At 54.6% G+C, this 20,164-nt stretch overlaps 2 protein-coding genes across 2 annotated transcripts in view; both read left to right on the top strand.

Annotated features, from left to right (window-relative positions):
* CLCN7 (chloride voltage-gated channel 7) overlaps positions 1-20,164 on the top strand; it is a 224,391-nt gene that overhangs the window by 82,048 nt on the left and 122,179 nt on the right. The gene's annotated exons all lie outside the window — the stretch shown is intronic.
* On the top strand, positions 2,062-20,058 carry LOC137525287 (MAP7 domain-containing protein 1-like). Its single transcript, XM_068246342.1, has 4 exons — positions 2,062-2,140; positions 5,853-5,931; positions 14,141-14,496; positions 19,988-20,058. The coding sequence occupies exons 1-4, from the start codon at positions 2,062-2,064 to the stop codon at positions 20,056-20,058; spliced, it is 585 nt and encodes a 194-aa protein (XP_068102443.1).

Here is a 20,164-nt window from a genome sequence, read left to right as displayed (position 1 = left end):
CTAAGTTACACTCGGCGCTGCAGCGAAGCGTGCTCTCCTAAGTTACACTCGGCGCTGCAGCGAAGCGTGCGCTCCTAAGTTACACGCGGCCCTGCAGCGAAGCGTGCGCTCCTAAGTTACACGCGGCCCTGCAGCGAAGCGTGCGCTCCTAAGTTACACTCGGCGCTGCAGCGAAGCGTGCTCTCCTAAGTTACACACGGCCCTGCAGCGAAGCGTGCGCTCCTAAGTTACACTCGGCGCTGCAGCGAAGCGTGCGCTCCTAAGTTACACTCGGCGCTGCAGCGAAGCGTGCGCTCCTAAGTTACACTCGGCCCTGCAGCGAAGCGTGCGCTCCTAAGTTACACACGGCCCTGCAGCGAAGCGTGCGCTCCTAAGTTACACTCGGCGCTGCAGCGAAGCGTGCGCTCCTAAGTTACACTCGGCCCTGCAGCGAAGCGTGCGCTCCTAAGTTACACTCGGCCCTGCAGCGAAGCGTGCACTCCTAAGTTACACTCGGCCCTGCAGCGAAGCGTGCTCTCCTAAGTTACACGCGGCCCTGCAGCGAAGCGTGCTCTCCTAAGTTACACTCGGCCCTGCAGCGAAGCGTGCTCTCCTAAGTTACACTCGGCCCTGCAGCGAAGCGTGCGCTCCTAAGTTACACGCGGCCCTGCAGCGAAGCGTGCGCTCCTAAGTTACACTCGGCCCTGCAGCGAAGCGTGCGCTTCTAAGTTACACTCGGCCCTGCAGCGAAGCGTGCTCTCCTAAGTTACACACGGCCCTGCAGCGAAGCGTGCTCTCCTAAGTTACACACGGCCCTGCAGCGAAGCATGCGCTCCTAAGTTACACGCGGCCCTGCAGCGAAGCATGCACTCCTAAGTTACACGCGGCCCTGCAGCGAAGCGTGCGCTCCTAAGTTACACGCGGCCCTGCAGCGAAGCGTGCGCTCCTAAGTTACACGCGGCCCTGCAGCGAAGCGTGCGCTCCTAAGTTACACGCGGCCCTGCAGCGAAGCGTGCTCTCCTAAGTTACACTCGGCGCTGCAGCGAAGCGTGCACTCCTAAGTTACACACGGCCCTGCAGCGAAGCGTGCGCTCCTAAGTTACACGCGGCCCTGCAGCGAAGCGTGCACTCCTAAGTTACACTCGGCGCTGCAGCGAAGCGTGCTCTCCTAAGTTACACACGGCCCTGCAGCGAAGCGTGCGCTCCTAAGTTACACGCGGCCCTGCAGCGAAGCGTGCTCTCCTAAGTTACACACGGCCCTGCAGCGAAGCATGCGCTCCTAAGTTACACGCGGCCCTGCAGCGAAGCATGCGCTCCTAAGTTACACGCGGCCCTGCAGCGAAGCATGCGCTCCTAAGTTACACTCGGCCCTGCAGCGAAGCATGCGCTCCTAAGTTACACGCGGCCCTGCAACGAAGCATGCGCTCCTAAGTTACACTCGGCCCTGCAGCGAAGCATGCGCTCCTAAGTTACACACGGCCCTGCAGCGAAGCGTGCGCTCCTAAGTTACACGCGGCCCTGCAGCGAAGCGTGCGCTCCTAAGTTACACGCGGCCCTGCAGCGAAGCGTGCGCTCCTATGTTACACACGGCCCTGCAGAGAAGCATGCGCTCCTAAGTTACACACAGCCCTACAGCGAAGCGTGCACTCCTAAGTTACACTCGGCGCTGCAGCGAAGCGTGCGCTCCTAAGTTACACTCGGCGCTGCAGCGAAGCGTGCGCTCCTAAGTTACACGCGGCGCTGCAGCGAAGCGTGCGCTCCTAAGTTACACGCGGCCCTGCAGCGAAGCGTGCGCTCCTAAGTTACACGCGGCCCTGCAGCGAAGCGTGCACTCCTAAGTTACACACGGCCCTGCAGCGAAGCGTGCTCTCCTAAGTTACACTCGGCGCTGCAGCGAAGCGTGCGCTCCTAAGTTACACGCGGCCCTGCAGCGAAGCGTGCGCTCCTAAGTTACTCGATCGTTCTGTGTGCTGCACGCTGTACTTGTATCGCGACTGCAAGGCTTCCCTAGCGCGGCCACTACTACATTATTTAACAAACTGTAATTGTCATAAATGTCATGATTGCCACTGGATGTAGCAGATGACGTGTGATGTGTGTGGAAGGTTCCGGGAGATCCTGCACTGCCACGTTTCCAGGAAGGATTGCTTCATTCTCTATAGTAAGTCTGAGAATAGCGACCACAGCTTCCTCTTCCATTACTAAGGAGCGCCTCTGCTCACAGACTTACCACTGCTCTGCGCGACCACCATTCCTTCCCATGTCACCGCACTGCTCTCCACACCACTGCACTGCCCGGCCTCCGCTCACACAAATACCACCGCTCTGCCCTCCATGTGACCGCACTGCCCGGCCTCCGCTCACACAAATACCACCGCAACTGCCCGGCCTCCGCTCACACAAATACCACCGCAACTGCCAGGCCTCCGCTCACACAAATACCACCGCTCTGCCCTCCATGTGACCGCACTGCCCGGCCTCCGCTCACACAAATACCACCGCTCTGCCCTCCATGTGACCGCACTGCCCGGCCTCCGCTCACACAAATACCACCGCAACTGCCCGGCCTCCGCTCACACAAATACCACCGCAACTGCCAGGCCTCCGCTCACACAAATACCACCGCTCTGCCCTCCATGTGACCGCATTGCCCGGCCTCCGCTCACACAAATACCACTGCAACTGCCCGGCCTCCGCTCACACAAATACCACCGCAACTGCCAGGCCTCCGCTCACACAAATACCACCGCTCTGCCCTCCATGTGACCGCACTGCCCGGCCTCCGCTCACACAAATACCACCGCTCTGCCCTCCATGTGACCGCACTGCCCGGCCTCCGCTCACACAAATACCACCGCAACTGCCCAGCCTCCGCTCACACAAATACCACCGCAACTGCCCGGCCTCCGCTCACACAAATACCACCGCTCTGCCCTCCATGTGACCGCACTGCCCGGCCTCCGCTCACACAAATACCACCGCACTGCCCGGCCTCCGCTCACACAAATACCACCGCACTGCCCGGCCTCCGCTCACACAAATACCACCGCACTGCCCGGCCTCCGCTCACACAAATACCACCGCACTGCCCCGCCTCCGCTCACACAAATACCACCGCACTGCCCCGCCTCCGCTCACACAAATACCACCGCAACTGTCCGGCCTCCGCTCACACAAATACCACCGCACTGCCCGGCCTCCGCTCACACAAATACCACCGCACTGCCCTCCATGTGACCGCACTGCTCGGCCTCCGCTCACACAAATACCACCGCTCTGCCCTCCATGTGACCGCACTGCCCGGCCTCCGCTCACACAAATACCACCGCACTGCCCAGCCTCCGCTCAAAACAAATACCACCGCAACTGTCCGGCCTCCGCTCACACAAATACCACCGCACTGCCCGGCCTCCGCTCACACAAACACCACCGCACTGCCCTCCATGTGACCGCACTGCCCGGCCTCCGCTCAAAACAAATACCACCGCACTGCCCGGCCTCCGCTCACACAAATACCACCGCACTGCCCGGCCTCCGCTCACACAAATACCACCGCACTGCCCGGCCTCCGCTCACACAAATACCACCGCACTGCCCGGCCTCCGCTCACACAAATACCACCGCTCTGCCCTCCATGTGACCGCACTGCACGGCCTCCGCTCACACAAATACCACCGCTCTGCCCTCCATGTGACCGCACTGCCTGGCCTCCGCTCACACAAATACCACCGCTCTGCCCTCCATGTGACCGCACTGCCCGGCCTCCGCTCACACAAATACCACCGCAACTGCCCAGCCTCCGCTCACACAAATACCACCGCAACTGCCCGGCCTCCGCTCACACAAATACCACCGCACTGCCCAGCCTCCGCTCAAAACAAATACCACCACTCTGCCCTCCATGTGACCGCACTGCCCGGCCTCCGCTCACACAAATACCACCGCACTGCCCGGCCTCCGCTCACACAAATACCACCGCACTGCCCGGCCTCCGCTCACACAAATACCACCGCACTGCCCGGCCTCCGCTCACACAAATACCACCGCACTGCCCGGCCTCCGCTCACACAAATACCACCGCTCTGCCCTCCATGTGACCGCACTGCTCGGCCTCCGCTCACACAAATTCCACCGCACTGCCCGGCCTCCACTCACACAAATACCACCGCACTGCCCGGCCTCCGCTCACACAAATACCACCGCACTGCCCAGCCTTCACTCACACAAATACCACCGCACTGCCCAGCCTCCGCTCACACAAATACCACCGCAACTGCCCGGCCTCCGCTCACACAAATACCACCGCACTGCCCGGCCTTCGCTCACACAAATACCACCGCACTGCCCAGCCTTCACTCACACAAATACCACCGCACTGCCCAGCCTCCGCTCACACAAATACCACCGCAACTGCCCGGCCTCCGCTCACACAAATACCACCGCAACTGCCCGGCCTCCGCTCACACAGATACCACCGCACTGCCCGGCCTCCGCTCACACAGATACCACCGCACTGCCCGGCCTCTGCTCACACAAATACCACCGCACTGCCCGGCCTCCGCTCACACAGATACCACCGCACTGCACGGCCTCTGCTCACACAAATACCACCGCACTGCCCGGCCTCCGCTCACACAAATACCACCGCACTGCCGGGCCTTCACTCACACAAATACCACCGCAACTGCCCTCCGCGCAATCGCACTCCTACCCATGTGACCGCACTGCCCTCCGTGTGACCACACTCCTACCCATGTGCCCGCACTGCCCTCCGTGGGACCGTGCTGCCCTCTGTGTGACCGCACTCCTACCCATGTGACCGCACTGCCCTCCATGTCACCACACCCCTACACTTGTCGCCGCACTGCTGTCCATGTGACCGCACTGCCCTCCGTGTGACCACACTCCTACCCATGTGACCGCACTGCCCTCCGTGTGACCACACTCCTACCCATGTGACCGCACTGCCCTCCATGTCACCACACTCCTACCCATGTGACCGCACTGCCCTCCATGTCACCACACTCCTACCCATGTGACCGCACTGCTGTCCATGTAACCGCACTGCTGTCCGTGTGACCGCACTGCCCTCCATGTGACCGCACTGCCCTCCGGGTGACCGCACTCCTACCCATGTCGTCCGTGTGACCGCACTGCCGTCCGTGTGACCGCACTGCCGTCCGTGTGACCGCACTGCCGTCCGTGTGACCGCACTGCCGTCCGTGTGACCGCACTGCCCTCCGTGTGACCGCACTGCCCTCCGTGTGACCGCACTGCCCTCCGTGTGACCGCACTCCTACCTATGCCAAAGCACTGCTGTCCATGTGACCACACTGCCCGGCCTCCGCTCACACACATACCACCGCACAGCCCTCCGTGTGACCGCACACCTACCCATGTGACCGCACTGCCCTCTGTGTGACCACACTCCTACCCATGTGTCCGCACTGCTCTCTGTGTGACTGCGCTGCCCGGCCTCCACTCACACAATACCACCGCACGCCTCGTCCTCAGAGCCGGACTCCACATAAACCTCCCAGCCCTGTGCGAAGTCCCTTCAGGTGTCCTTTAAGGGAACCCGAGGTGAGAGAGATATGGAGGTTGCCATATTTATGACATATTTGTTTAACTATATAAAGACTGTGGGTAAGCAGTCACCCAAAATGATTATGAATGAGCACTTCAGCTGACAGAAAACTTGTGTTTAGTTTACATCAAAGTATGGCCAGCGCTTTGTAATTTGGCAAACAGGCCAGAGCAGGGAGAGCTCAGGACAGCCCCAGACTGGGGTTAGCTGGGTGTGGTGAGGGAATAGTGATTGTATAGTGTGATTGCTGATAGTGGCATGCTGTAATGCTCTGTGTCTCCTGCAGGGGGCGTACTCTTCAGCTTGGAGGAGGAGCCAGTGCAGGGAGAGCTCAGGACAGCCCAGACTGGGGTTAGCTGGGTGTGGTGAGGGAATAGTGATTGTATAGTGTGATTGCTGATAGTGGCATGCTGTAATGCTCTGTGTCTCCTGCAGGGGGCGTACTCTTCAGCTTGGAGGCGGGGCCAGTGCAGGGAGAGCTCAGGACAGCCCCAGACTGGGATTAGCTGGGTGTGGTGAGGGAATAGTGATTGTATAGTGTGATTGCTGATAGTGGCATGCTGTAATGCTCTGTGTCTCCTGCAGGGGGCGTACTCTTCAGCTTGGAGGAGGAGCCAGTGCAGGGAGAGCTCAGGACAGCCCCAGACTGGGGTTAGCTGGGTGTGGTGAGGGAATAGTGAGTGTATAGTGTGATTGCTGATAGTGGCATGCTGTAATGCTCTGTGTCTCCTGCAGGGGGCGTACACTTCAGCTTGGAGGAGGGGTCAGTGCAGGGAGAGCTCAGGACAGCCCCAGACTGGGGTTAGCTGGTAGTGGTGAGGGAATAGTGATTGTATAGTGTGATTGCTGATAGTGGCATGCTGTAATGCTCTGTGTCTCCTGCAGGGGGCGTACTCTTCAGCTTGGAGGAGGGGCCAGGGGAGGGAGAGCTCAGGACAGCCCCAGACTGGGGTTAGCTGGTAGTGGTGAGGGAGTAGTGAGTGTATAGTGTGATTGCTGATAGTGGCATGCTGTAATGCTCTGTGTCTCCTGCAGGGGGCGTACACTTCAGCTTGGAGGAGGAGCCAGTGCAGGGAGAGCTCAGGACAGCCCCAGACTGGGGTTAGCTGGTAGTGGTGAGGGAATAGTGATTGTATAGTGTGATTGCTGATAGTGGCATGCTGTAATGCTCTATGTCTCCTGCAGGGGGCGTACTCTTCAGCTTGGAGGAGGAGCCAGTGCAGGGAGAGCTCAGGACAGCCCCAGACTTGGGTTAGCTGGGTGTGGTGATGGAATAGTGATTGTATAGTGTGATTGCTGATGGTGGCGTGCTGTAATGCTCTGTGTTTCCTGCAGGGGGCGAAGTCTTCAGCTTGGAGGAGGGGCCAGTGCAGGGAGAGCTCAGGACAGCCCCAGACTGGGGTTAGCTGGGTGTGGTGAGGAAATAGTGATTGTATAGTGTGATTGCTGATAGTGGCATGCTGTAATACTCTGTGTCTCCTGCAGGGGGCGTACTCTTCAGCTTAGAGGAGGGGCCAGTGCAGGGAGAGCTCAGGACAGCACCAGACTGGGGTTAGCTGGGTGTGGTGAGGGAATGCTGATTGTATAGTGTGATTGCTGATAGTGGCATGCTGTAATGCTCTGTGTCTCCTGCAGGGGGCGTACTCTTCAGCTTGGAGGAGGGGCCAGTGCAGGGAGAGCTCAGGACAGCACCAGACTGGGGTTAGCTGGGTGTGGTGAGGGAATGCTGATTGTATAGTGGGATTGCTGATAGTGGCATGCTGTAATGCTCTGTGTCTCCTGCAGGGGGCGTACTCTTCAGCTTGGAGGAGGAGCCAGTGCAGGGGGAGCTCAGGACAGCCCCAGACTCGGGTTAGCTGGGTGTGGTGAGGGAATAGTGAGTGTATAGTGTGATTGCTGATAGTGGCATGCTGTAATGCTCTGTGTTTCCTGCAGGGGGTGTAGTCTTCAGCTTGGAGGAGGGGCCAGTGCAGGGAGAGCTCAGGACAGCCCCAGACTGGGGTTAGCTGGGTGTGGTGAGGGAATAGTGATTGTATAGTGTGATTGCTGATAGTGGCATGCTGTAATGCTCTGTGTCTCCTGCAGGGGCGTACTCTTCAGCTTGGAGGAGGGGCCAGTGCAGGGAGAGCTCAGGACAGCCCAGACTGGGGTTAGCTGGGTGTGGTGAGGGAATGCTGATTGTATAGTGTGATTGCTGATAGTGGCATGCTGTAATGCCCTGTGTCTCCTGCAGGGGGCGTAGTCTTCAGCTTGGAGGAGGGGCCAGAGCAGGGAGAGCTCAGGACAGCCCCAGACTGGGGTTAGCTGGGTGTGGTGAGGGAATAGTGAGTGTATAGTGTGATTGCTGATAGTGGCATGCTGTAATGCTCTGTGTCTCCTGCAGGGGGCGTACACTTCAGCTTGGAGGAGGGGCCAGGGGAGGGAGAGCTCAGGACAGCCCCAGACTGGGGTTAGCTGGTAGTGGTGAGGGAGTAGTGAGTGTATAGTGTGATTGCTGATAGTGGCATGCTGTAATGCTCTGTGTCTCCTGCAGGGGGCGTACTCTTCAGCTTGGAGGAGGGGCCAGAGCAGGGAGAGCTCAGGACAGCCCCAGACTGGGGTTAGCTGGGTGTGGTGAGGGAATAGTGATTGTATAATGTGATTGCTGATAGTGGCATGCTGTAATGCTCTGTCTCTCCTGCAGGGGGTGTAGTCTTCAGCTTGGAGGAGGGGCCAGAGCAGGGAGAGCTCAGGACAGCCCCAGACTGGGGTTAGCTGGGTGTGGTGAGGGAATAGTGATTGTATAGTGTGATTGCTGATAGTGGCATGCTGTAATGCTCTGTGTCTCCTGCAGGGGCGTACTCTTCAGCTTGGAGGAGGGGCCAGTGCAGGGAGAGCTCAGGACAGCCCAGACTGGGGTTAGCTGGGTGTGGTGAGGGAATGCTGATTGTATAGTGTGATTGCTGATAGTGGCATGCTGTAATGCCCTGTGTCTCCTGCAGGGGGCGTAGTCTTCAGCTTGGAGGAGGAGCCAGAGCAGGGAGAGCTCAGGACAGCCCCAGACTGGGGTTAGCTGGGTGTGGTGAGGGAATAGTGAGTGTATAGTGTGATTGCTGATAGTGGCATGCTGTAATGCTCTGTGTCTCCTGCAGGGGGCGTACACTTCAGCTTGGAGGAGGGGCCAGGGGAGGGAGAGCTCAGGACAGCCCCAGACTGGGGTTAGCTGGTAGTGGTGAGGGAGTAGTGAGTGTATAGTGTGATTGCTGATAGTGGCATGCTGTAATGCTCTGTGTCTCCTGCAGGGGGCGTACTCTTCAGCTTGGAGGAGGAGCCAGAGCAGGGAGAGCTCAGGACAGCCCCAGACTGGGGTTAGCTGGGTGTGGTGAGGGAATAGTGATTGTATAGTGTGATTGCTGATAGTGGCATGCTGTAATGCTCTGTCTCTCCTGCAGGGGGCGTACTCTTCAGCTTGGAGGAGGGGCCAGTGCAGGGAGAGCTCAGGACAGCCCCAGACTGGGGTTAGCTGGGTGTGGTGAGGGAATGCTGAGTGTGTAGTGTGATTGCTGATAGTGGCATGCTGTAATGCTCTGTGTCTCCTGCAGGGGGCGTACTCTTCAGCTTAGAGGAGGGGCCAGTGCAGGGAGAGCTCAGGACAGCCCCAGACTGGGGTTAGCTGGGTGTGGTGAGGGAATAGTGATTGTATAGTGTGATTGCTGATAGTGGCATGCTGTAATGCTCTGTGTCTCCTGCAGGGGGCGTACTCTTCAGCTTGGAGGAGGGGCCAGTGCAGGGAGAGCTCAGGACAGCCCCAGACTGGGGTTAGCTGGGTGTGGTGAGGGAATGCTGGTTGTATAGTGTGATTGCTGATAGTGGCATGCTGTAATGCCCTGTGTCTCCTGCAGGGGGCGTACTCTTCAGCTTGGAGGAGGGGCTGGGGAGGGAGAGCTCAGGACAGCCCCAGACTGGGGTTAGCTGGGTGTGGTGAGGGAGTAGTGAGTGTATAGTGTGATTGCTGATAGTGGCATGCTGTAATGCTCTGTGTCTCCTGCAGGGGGCGTACTCTTCAGCTTGGAGGAGGGGTCAGTGCAGGGAGAGCTCAGGACAGCACCAGATTGGGGTTAGCTGGTAGTGGTGAGGGAATAGTGAGTGTATAGTGTGATTGCTGATAGTGGCATGCTGTAATGCTCTGTGTCTCCTGCAGGGGGCGTACTCTTCAGCTTCTCCTGCAGGGGGCGTACTCTTCAGCTTGGAGGAGGGGCCAGAGCAGGGAGAGCTCAGGACAGCCCCAGACTGGGGTTAGCTGGGTGTGGTGAGGGAATGCTGATTGTATAGTGACATGCTGTAATGCTCTGTGTGGTGATATATTGGGGTGCTGATGATGTTAGGAATACAGGAACATATTTCTTTCATTTTTCTGTCTACGTCTGCTAAAAAGCTAGTCTGGCTCTTGAAGGTGTCACCTAGCTCCAGGAAACTGTTAATGGGAGCCTGTATGTACATGTAAATTCTGTATGTAAATGTACATTACCTCTGCCCGCATTATCCAGCAGGGGATGCTGTCTACTGCTAATTAGCTGCCAATTGAGGAAGAATAGACTGGTCAGCATGGCTTTTGAACTCTGGAGTCAGCCATTGTCCCATTATACAAAGCAAGACTACCAGAGTCTTGGGTAGTCTTCAGTCCGAAGCATGCACCCAGGAGAGGATGTCGGGATGTGCTGTGACCCTCAGTATCCCTGCACAGGAAACTCCAGTATATCAATAGCAATAGAGTCAGCACCATCCAGTATTCTTATGCTCTTTATTGGTAAAATAGCATGATGTATGCTGTCAGCAGCGACAGCCCTGCTGTTTCGGTCCACAGACCTTTTTCAAGCTGCTCAGAATGTGCATCACACTACAAATTAAAATCAGTGAGTTTAAATAGGCACATTGCCATATTCCAACCAATCACAAACAGGCACCTCCAAGCCAATCAGAATGCAGAGGCCTTCGCACGGACCTGATAGGAAACTGAGGTCCCTAACATGCAAATTATTCCATTACTATTCCACCCACATGACGAAAATAACGCCACCTATATCCACGCACATCCTCCCAATAATAACACAGGGAGGGTAAATATTCATTACAAGCGATCGACCCAGCCGTAGCACGGCGCTGCATATAAACATCCGTTGCCTCACAAAAATAGAGGAGAAAAAGGGAAAACATACTTATAGTGCTGTAGTGCACAGAGACTCACCACTCCATCAGGAACATCCGGGTCGGTCCTGTCTATTGGGCAGTTAAACGGCCTTCTGCATCCCCTGGCAAAAAAGTGCCTGTTAAAAGGTGGTTCATACCTGTATTCAACCGGAGGAGAAAACCAATAGACGGGGTACATACCCCTGTTTAAATTGCCACATGTGCAGTCATGTGCTAAAAGGAGATTGCTTTACACATCCACTGAGTGGCCGCACGTTTCGCATTAATGGTTGTTACAACTGCGAATCAAGATTCTGGGTTGCCGTGGAGACGCGTGCATACGTTGCCATGGGGACGAGGAGGTGTATTGCCCCTACACGCCCCCTGGAGGTGGGAGCATGTGACTTGGTCACATGTAAACTGACGTCATTGGACGTCTGTATGCGGAAGTGCTTGATGTGGACGGAGAGGAGCCGCTCGATCCTGAACTGTGGGAATTCGGTGTGACAATACTCCAGTAAGTTCAGCGATGTTTCTGTATGCATTTCTCATCTGGAGATGTTTTATTGTAAGCAGAGATGTCGATCGCTTGTAATGAATATTTACCCTCCCTGTGTTATTATTGGGAGGATGTGCGTGGATATAGGTGGAGTTATTTTCGTCATGTGGGTGGAATAGTAATGGAATAATTTGCATGTTAGGGACCTCAGTTTCCTATCAGGTCCGTGCGAAGGCCTCTGCATTCTGATTGGCTTGGAGGTGCCTGTTTGTGATTGGTTGGAATATGGCAATGTGCCTATTTAAACTCACTGATTTTAATTTGTAGTGTGATGCACATTCTGAGCAGCTTGAAAAAGGTCTGTGGACCGAAACAGCAGGGCTGTCGCTGCTGACAGCATACATCATGCTATTTTACCAATAAAGAGCATAAGAATACTGGATGGTGCTGACTCTATTGCTATTGATATACCAGAGTCTTGGGGACAGGGGAAGCTGACACAGGAAGGTTTGAAATTTACATGACAGCCGGCTGGAAGGGGTTTTGAAATCTCTGCAGACTTTAAAAACTGAGACAGGAAAGCTTTGATGCTAGGAAATAATGTCAACAATGTGGCTGTCACCTGTAACAAGGAAGCCTTAACCTCCTTAGCGGTAACCCCGTGTGTGACACGGGGTAAGCCGCCGGAGGGTGCCGCTCAGGCCCTGCTGAGCCGATTTTCATAATTTTTTTTCCGCTGGACGCAGCTAGCACTTTGCTAGCTGCGCCAGCACCCCGATCGCCACCGCCGCGCGCCCAATCGCCGCTATCCGGAGCGGCGCGCGCCCCCCCCCCCCCCCCCCAGACCCCTGCGCTGCCTGGCCAATCAGTGCCAGGCAGCGCCAAGGAGTGGATCGGGTCTCCCAATGACGTCCCGACGTCGGTGACGTCATCCCGCCCCGTCGCCATGACGGGGGAAGCCCTCCAGGAAATCCCGTTCTTTGAACGGGATTTCCTGATCGCCTATCGCCGGAGGCGATCGGCGGGGCTGGGGGGATGCCGCTGAGCAGCGGCTATCATGTAGCGAGCCCTGGGCTCGCTACATGATTTAAAAAAAAAAAAAAATCAAAAAAAAAACTGCTGCACTGCCCCCTGGCGGTATTTTTCATACCGCCAAGGGGGTTAATCAATTTTCACCTGGAGTAGAGAAGCCTTTTGATGTCTGTTAGGATACAATCTTATCTGTTGAATTCTGCAACCTTCAAAAAGCTAAAACAGGAACCCCTTGAAGTTCGCATATCACAGGAAGAATATGACAAGCGTTCTGTGATGTCACAATCTAGGAGATTTGAATTAGTTCCTGGGGGCTGGACATTAAATGCCCCAGGGGACACTTCGGACTATTTAAGCTGGTCCAGGACAGTCACAGGGATCTTCTCTTGGAGGTAGCGCATAGCTAGAGGGATCCCGAGCGAATCGGAACGGCGTTCTCCCGCCAAACCACGTTCTAACCTACGCAGTAACGTTATATCCCATTTTTATTTTTATGCAAATATCCTTGTGTGTATCTTGTAACTTTTACTTTGTAACTTTTTTACTTTGTTTTTTGTACATCTTTTGTATATATTATTTTCTGCATTGTTCCATTTTTTTCTGGAATATTAAATTGTTATTTAATAAGATTGACTTCTGCTGTACTAAACTAACACTCATAGCCTAGAAGAGACTGAAGTGTAACGAAGTTCATGCCTGATTGTATGATTGAGCGACACTACCGTATAAGAATGTAATTCGATTGTGTGTGGGGCGTTTGTCATACGTTGGCCTAAGCGCGCAGCTGACCCAACATACGAAAACGCCAGTGCGAGTAGCTCGACAGCAGTGTGGCTAACAGTATCGTTCGGAACGACTGTTAGTGGTTTTGCTTCACTACAGTGTAAGATTGCAATTGTGTGTGTGTGTGTGCGTGGCGTTCCCGTATTCGGCCTAAAGCGCAAAGCTGACCCGAATATGAAAACGCAGATTGCGTGTTGAGCACTCGACAGCTGAGTGGACAGGTCTAGCAACGGCTAGTGGTGGCAGTGGGAAGTGTTTGAGGGGTCCCAGCCTTGTTTGTAGCTTGAATACGGCTGCTCCCCGCTTGATCTGGTAAATCCCGCAGTCGGGAACCATATCTGCAGGCTTGCCGTGGGGCCAGTTCCTGGCATAATTGGCTGGCAGTGGTGGGAACGTTTAGTACATTAGTACGCAGTTTAGCTCGCTATTCTGAGTACTAAAGGCTGGAAGCTTGCTAGAAGCAACTAGCCTACAGAAGTCTACTCAGTGCAGAACCTATATACGTTTTTCCCCAAAGATACACACTTGGTATTTTGCTTCCTCTCCCCCCTTTTTTCTTTTTATTTTGCAACACGATGGCTCAGAAAGCATCCAGCTATGCAAGGCAAAGCAAAGAGATACTACTCAACCTGTGTGAGCACAAAGGCATCGAGACGGTGAGCGGCCAGACTAAGGAGCAGTTAGTTCGTGCCCTTGAGGAGTATGAGGCAGAGCGAGCCCGTGCTTCAACGCCAGCAGATGCAGCTCATGTATGCTACACAAGAGAAAAGAGATGTGTGCTCAGACCAGTCAACTCCTGACTTCATTACTGGCTGCCTCAAGTCTGCTGGCTAATTAAAATGGCAAAGCGTACCCCCTTCTTTCTTGGGGGTACAAGAAGGCCTACACGCGACACCCCTGTTGAGATGCAATGTACATTGCGTGGGCCAACTCCTGCAGGAAAGGCAGGTTGATAGTTTAGATCCTGCACATTCTGGTAGGCGAATGCATTATGCAAACGCTTTGCCATTTTAATTAGTCAGCAGACTTGAGGCAGCCAGTAATGAAGTCAGGAGTTGACTGGTCTGAGCACGCATCTCTTTTCTCTTGTGTAGCATAGATGCAGCTCATGACAAGCCAGAGGAGGAATCGCTCCCGCCACAGAATGCGAGTGGAGACGATGTCCTGGACGATCCACCAAGCAGGGAGATGCCATCTCTGGAAGCTGATCTACAGCTACTGAACTCGGCTGATCCTGAACTGCGCCTAAAGCTGATCCTACTGCACCGACAGGCAGAGGAGGGAAGAGCTGAACGGCGACGCCAGGCCGAGAGGGACAGACTCCAGGCCGAGAGGGAACAAGCTGCACAGCGACACCAGGCCGAGAGGGAAAGTGCTGAACGGCAACACCAGCTGGAGCTGGCTAAACTTCAGCAGCAGAACCGGTCTGCTGGACCCGCAGAACGCGAAGGTGAGCAAATCTACAGAATCCCCTGGATAAGTTCCCCGCTATGGACATAGACACTTTCCTACAGGGGTTTGAAAGGACTTGTCGGCAGTATGGGGTGCCCCGTGAGCAGTGGGCAAGATACCTCACACCAGGGCTGAGAGGCAAGGCCCTGGAGGCGTTTGTGAGTCTCCCCCAGGAGGAAGAAACAGACTTTGAGGCAATTAAGAAAGCCATTATTGCGCGATACCACCTCACGCCAGAGGTGTATCGAAAACGTTTCAGGACAGTGCAGCGAGGTCCTAATGACAGTTACCTGGATCATGCGTGCAACCTGCGCACTGCCTTCCAGCAGTGGGTAAAAGGACTGGCTGTTGAAACCTTTGATGCCCTGCAGGAACTGATAATAAAAGACCAGTTCCTCCACACTTGTCCTGTTGAGGTCCGGCAGTTTGTACGGGACCGAGAGCCGAAGACCGTGGATGAGGCCGCAAAAGTTGCTGATGCCTACACGTCCAATCGAGCATCTGACTTTCGAAGGACTACGGCGCCCAGCTGGAAGGGAGAAAAGCCTGCGAGACCTTCTCCTCTGAGCACCCAGCGAAGCCAAGTCCCGCAGCCGCCTGGAGGTAGAACAGCCACCGTTGACACTCGGAGATGTTTTGCCTGTAACAAACCGGGTCACATCAGTGCTACTTGCCCAGAAAAGAAGAAGGAAGCCCCAAACTCTGGCGGGGCCCGGAATGCGTTGTGTGCCACCAGGAATGCAGGTAGCTATGCAGAGAATCTGCAACCTGTCACGGTTGGGGATACAGTTACCACCGGTCTAAGAGACACTGGAGCAGAGGTGACTCTAGTGCACCCCCCAGCTTGTGAACCCTGAGGAGTACATTCCTGGCAAGACTATGGCTGTCAAAGCAGTTGGGGGTGTCACCCCCACCATACCCACCGCCTTGGTCCACCTGGATTGGGGGGCCGGCAGCGGAATGAAAGAAGTGGGGGTAACGGATGCCATCCCCACAAACGTTTTGTTGGGTACTGACCTGGGACGGTTAGTGGCCCGGTATGAGCCTACTCCACACCCCATGGGGCCTGCATCCCCAGCAGAAGTTAAGTACTCTTGCAAGGTACTGTGTGATAATGCTGTGCAAGCGGGGAGTGCTGGTGAGGCCCCAGGGGCTACGGACTGTGTACTAGGAGCCAGCCCTAGTGAGTCTCCAGTGCTCAGGCCTGGAGGGGGACACGTTGTTACCATGAATGCAGATAATGTTGATGTAATATGTGATGTGTTGCATGATGACATGTGTACAGTGAATGCTCCGTCAGCTGCAGTGGTGACCCGCAGTGCTCACTGGGCTGCAGCAGACGAATTGTCCACTGAAGGGGCTGATGTCACTGGGTCGGGCTCTTCCACTTCAGAGCCTGGCTCTGAGGACCCAGAGGCCTCTCAGTTTGCCACCTCCCTGGTGCCTGTGGCCGACAGCACTGAGTTCTCCGAGGCTGTACGGCTTGATAGCAGCCTGGAAGAGCTCAGGAGTCTGGCGGACAGGGCACCGGTGGAGGGCGACAGAGTGAGGGTGTACTGGGAGCACGGCAGACTGTACAGAGAGGTTCTTCCCTCTGAGCTGTCTGAGGTGGAGGAGGCCGACCGGCAGTTGATTGTCCCCACAGGTACAGGGAGCAGCTATTAAGAATAGCACATGAGGTGCCCCAGGGATCCGCAAGACCAAATCCCGGCTTGCCCACAATTTTTATTGGCCCCACATGGGGACAGATATTGCTGATTTTTGCCGGTCTTGTGTCACATGTCAGCGGGTCGGCAAAGCCGGTGACACCGACAAAGCCCCACTGAGGCCCTTACCCATAATAGAGGAGCCCTTCCAAAGGGTTGCTGTTGACATAATTGGGCCTCTAGCGATACCCAGCAGCACAGGGAAACGTTTCATTCTTACGGTGGTAGATTATGCCACTCGCTACCCTGAAGCTGTAGCCCTGAGCTCCATACGGGCAGACAAGGTTGCGGACGCATTGGTGCACATTTTCTAACGGGTCGGTTTTCCCCGCGAAATGCTCACCGATCACGGCCCGCAATTCATGTCGCGCCTAATGGAATGCCTCTGTAAACAAATGCAGGTAGAACACATCATGGCCAGCCCTTACCACCCCCAGACAAATGGGTTATGTGAGCGGTTCAATGGAACAGATGCTAAGGGTGTTTGTTGAATCGCAGGGGAGAGACTGGGAGCGATACCTGCCCCACTTACTGTTTGCTTATCGTGAGGTGCCCCAGGCATCCACCGGGTTCTCGCCCTTTGAGCTCTTATATGGGAGGAGGGTATGTGGACCCCTCGATCTCATTCGAGAGGTCTGGGAGGGGCAGGACATGGGTCCCGGGGTCTCCATAGTGGAATACGTTCTAAAGTTCCGGGGAAAAGATGGACACCCTGGTGGGGTTGGTGCGAGAGAATCTGACTCAAGCCCAGGCCACCCAGAAGCAGTGGTATGACCACGGGGCTAGGGAGAGAGTTTATGAGGTAGGTCGCAAGGTATGGGTCCTAAACCCGATGCGACAGAATAAGCTGCAGGCCGCTTGGGATGGGCCCTATACCATACATAGGAAGATTAGTGATGTGACCTATGTGGTCGCGCTGGATGACCGAGGTAAGCAGCTGAAAACATACCATGTAAATATGTTAAAGGAACATCATGCTAGAACCGCTTGCGCTCTCCCTGTCTGCAGTTTGCTACCGGACGGTGAAGCAGAGGCCCTGGTTGACATCCTGGCCTCCACCCAGGAAACCGACTCTGTTACCGAGGTGCAGATTTAGTTGACAGCAGAGGAGCAGGCTGGGCTATCTGATGTGCTGACCCTCTACCGTGGTACCTTTACAGCCCGCCCTGGTCTGACCAGCCTGGCTGTACACCATGTTGACACCGGAAATAACAAGCTGGTTAGACAGTCAGCCTATAGAGTCTCCCCTGAGGTTCAGGCCCACATCAGCAAGGAGATTGAGGAAATGCTGTCACTAGGGGTGATCCAACGGTCGCACAGCGCATGGGCATCACCTGTAGTGCTAGTACCCAAACGGGACCAGACCACTCGGTTCTGTGTAGATTATCGAAACCTAAATTTGATAACTGCGTCAGACCCAATTACCCAATGCCGAGGGTCGACGAATTGTTAGATAAGCTAGCTGGCGCGCAATATCTAACAATCGTGGATTTGAGTCGGGGATACTGGCAGGTCCCTCTAACAGCTGAGGCACGGGAGAGGTCTGCCTTTATCACCCCCTCAGGTCTGTTTGAATTTAATGTAATGCCTTTTGGAATGAAAAACGCCCCGGCCACCTTCCAACGGGTTGTAAATGGTCTCCTGGAAGGTTTGGAACACTGCGCTTTCGCCTACCTGGATGACATCGCCGTGTTTAGCGCCAACTGGAAATACCACTTAGCACAGCTGTCACAGGTTTTGGGATGCATCACTGCAGCAGGACTAACAGTCAAGCCTAGAAAGTGTCAGATCGGCATGAAACAGGTACAGTACCTGGGACATGTGGTGGGGGGGAGAGCTTCGTCCAGATACTGGGAAGGTAGATGCCATTGTGTCCTGGCCCACCCCCAAACGAAGAAGCAGATTCAGTCCTTCTTAGGGACTGCTGGGTACCATAGAAAGTTTGTCCCCAACTACAGTGCCCTCGCCAAGCCATTGACAGACCTCACAAAAAAGAAGCTGCCCAAGCAGATTCTCTGGACACCAGAATGTGAACAGTCATTCACAGCTCTGAAGAGGGCCCTAGCCAGCCCTCCCGTGTTGCAAGCGCCAGACTTCAGCCGACGGTTTGTGGTCCAGACGGACGCCTCAGCCTTTGGCCTAGGTGCTGTGTTAAGCCAGGTAAACCAGACTGGGGAAGAACATCCGATTCTGTATTTAAGTCGGAAGCTGCTACCCCGGGAGGTAGCCTACGCCACCATAGAGAAGGAGTGCTTGGCAATTGTATGAGCCCTACAAAAGCTGCAGCACTATCTCTACGGTCGTGTATTCACGGTCGTCACCGATCACAACCCTCTTAGTTGGTTACATCGGGTTTCTGGTGACAATGGAAAACTGCTGAGATGGAGCTTAGTTCTCCAACAATATAGCTTCACTATTCAACACAGGAAGGGGAGCAATCATGGGAATGCGGACGGGCTGTCCCGTCAAGCAGAACCAACAATGTAGGCGCAGGCAGGATAATCTGGGAAGATCTGCCTTGCCCCATTCTAAAGAGGGGAGGTGTGGTGATATATTGGGATGCTGATGATGTTAGGAATACAGGAACATATTTCTTTCATTTTTCTGTCTACGTCTGCTAAAAAGCTAGTCTGGCTCTTGAGGAAACGGTTAATGGGAGCCTGTATGTACATGTAAATTCTGTATGTAAATGTACATTACCTCTGCCCGCATTATCCAGCAGGGGATGCTGTGTCTACTGCTAATTAGCTGCCAATTGAGGAAGAATAGACTGGTCAGCATGGCTTTTGAACTCTGGAGTCAGCCATTGTCCCATTATACAAAGCAAGACTACCAGAGTCTTGGGGACAGGGGAAGCTGACACAGGAAGGTTTGAAATTTACATGACAGCCGGCTGGAAGGGGTTTTGAAATCTCTGCAGACTTTAAAAACTGAGACAGGAAAGCTTTGATGCTAGGAAATAATGTCAACAATGTGGCTGTCACCTGTAACAAGGAAGCCTTAATCAATTTTCACCTGGAGTAGAGAAGCCTTTTGATGTCTGTTAGGATACAATCTTACCTGTTGAATTCTGCAACCTTCAAAAAGCTAAAACAGGAACCCCTTGAAGTTCGCATATCACAGGAAGAATATGACAAGCGTTCTGTGATGTCACAATCTAGGAGATTTGAATTAGTTCCTGGGGGCTGGACATTAAATGCCCCAGGGGACACTTCGGACTATTTAAGCTGGTCCAGGACAGTCACAGGGATCTTCTCTTGGAGGTAGCGCATAGTTAGAGGGATCCCGAGCGAATCGGAACGGCGTTCTCCCGCCAAACCACGTTCTAACCTACGCTGTAACGTTATATCCCATTTTTATTTTTATGCAAATATCCTTGTGTGTATCTTGTAACTTTTACTTTGTATCTTTTTTACTTTGTTTTGTTGTACATCTTTTGTATATATTTTCTGCATTGTTCCATTTTTTTCCTGGAATATTAAATTGTTATTTGAGGGGTTAAATTGTTGTTTGAGGGGTCACAGCCTTGTTTTTAGCTTGAATAAGGCTGCACCCCGCTTGATCTGAACAAAGCCGCAGTCGGGAACCGTATACGCAGGCGTGCCGGTTCCTGACACTCTGTGTCTCCTACAGGGGGTGTACTCTTCAGCTTGGAGGAGGGGCTAGGGAAGGGAGAGCTCAGGACAGCCCCAGACTGGGGTTAGCTGGGTGTGGTGAGGGAATAGTGAGTGTATAGTGTGATTGCTGATGGTGGTATGCTGTAATGCTCTGTGTCTCCTGCAGGGGGCGTACTCTTCAGCTTGGAGGAGGAGCCAGGGGAGGGAGAGCTCAGGACAGCCCCAGACTGGGTTTAGCTGGGTTGTGGTGGGGGAATAGTGAGTGTATAGTGTGATTGCTGATAGTGGCATGCTGTAATGCTCTGTGTCTCCTGCAGAGGGCAGACTCTTCAGCTTGGAGGAG

This window comes from Hyperolius riggenbachi, chromosome 7, assembly GCF_040937935.1.
Source record: "Hyperolius riggenbachi isolate aHypRig1 chromosome 7, aHypRig1.pri, whole genome shotgun sequence".
In the NCBI taxonomy this organism is placed as follows: Eukaryota; Metazoa; Chordata; class Amphibia; order Anura; family Hyperoliidae; genus Hyperolius; species Hyperolius riggenbachi.
The sequence above is the reverse complement of the archived record's forward strand: the minus strand, read 5'-3'. Positions and strand labels throughout refer to the sequence as shown.

What these genes read in the sequence shown, in the direction of transcription:
- LOC137525287 (XM_068246342.1), top strand. Translation starts at nt 2,062, where the DNA reads ATGACGTGTGATGTGTGTGGAAGGTTCCGGGAGATCCTGCACTGCCAC. An exon ending in GGATTGCTTCATTCTCTATA is followed by an intron (nt 2,141 to 5,852) that starts GTAAGTCTGAGA and finishes TGTCTCCTGCAG; the next exon opens with GGGGCGTACTCTTCAGCTTG. An exon ending in TGGACCCGCAGAACGCGAAG is followed by an intron (nt 14,497 to 19,987) that starts GTGAGCAAATCT and finishes TGTCTCCTGCAG; the next exon opens with GGGGCGTACTCTTCAGCTTG.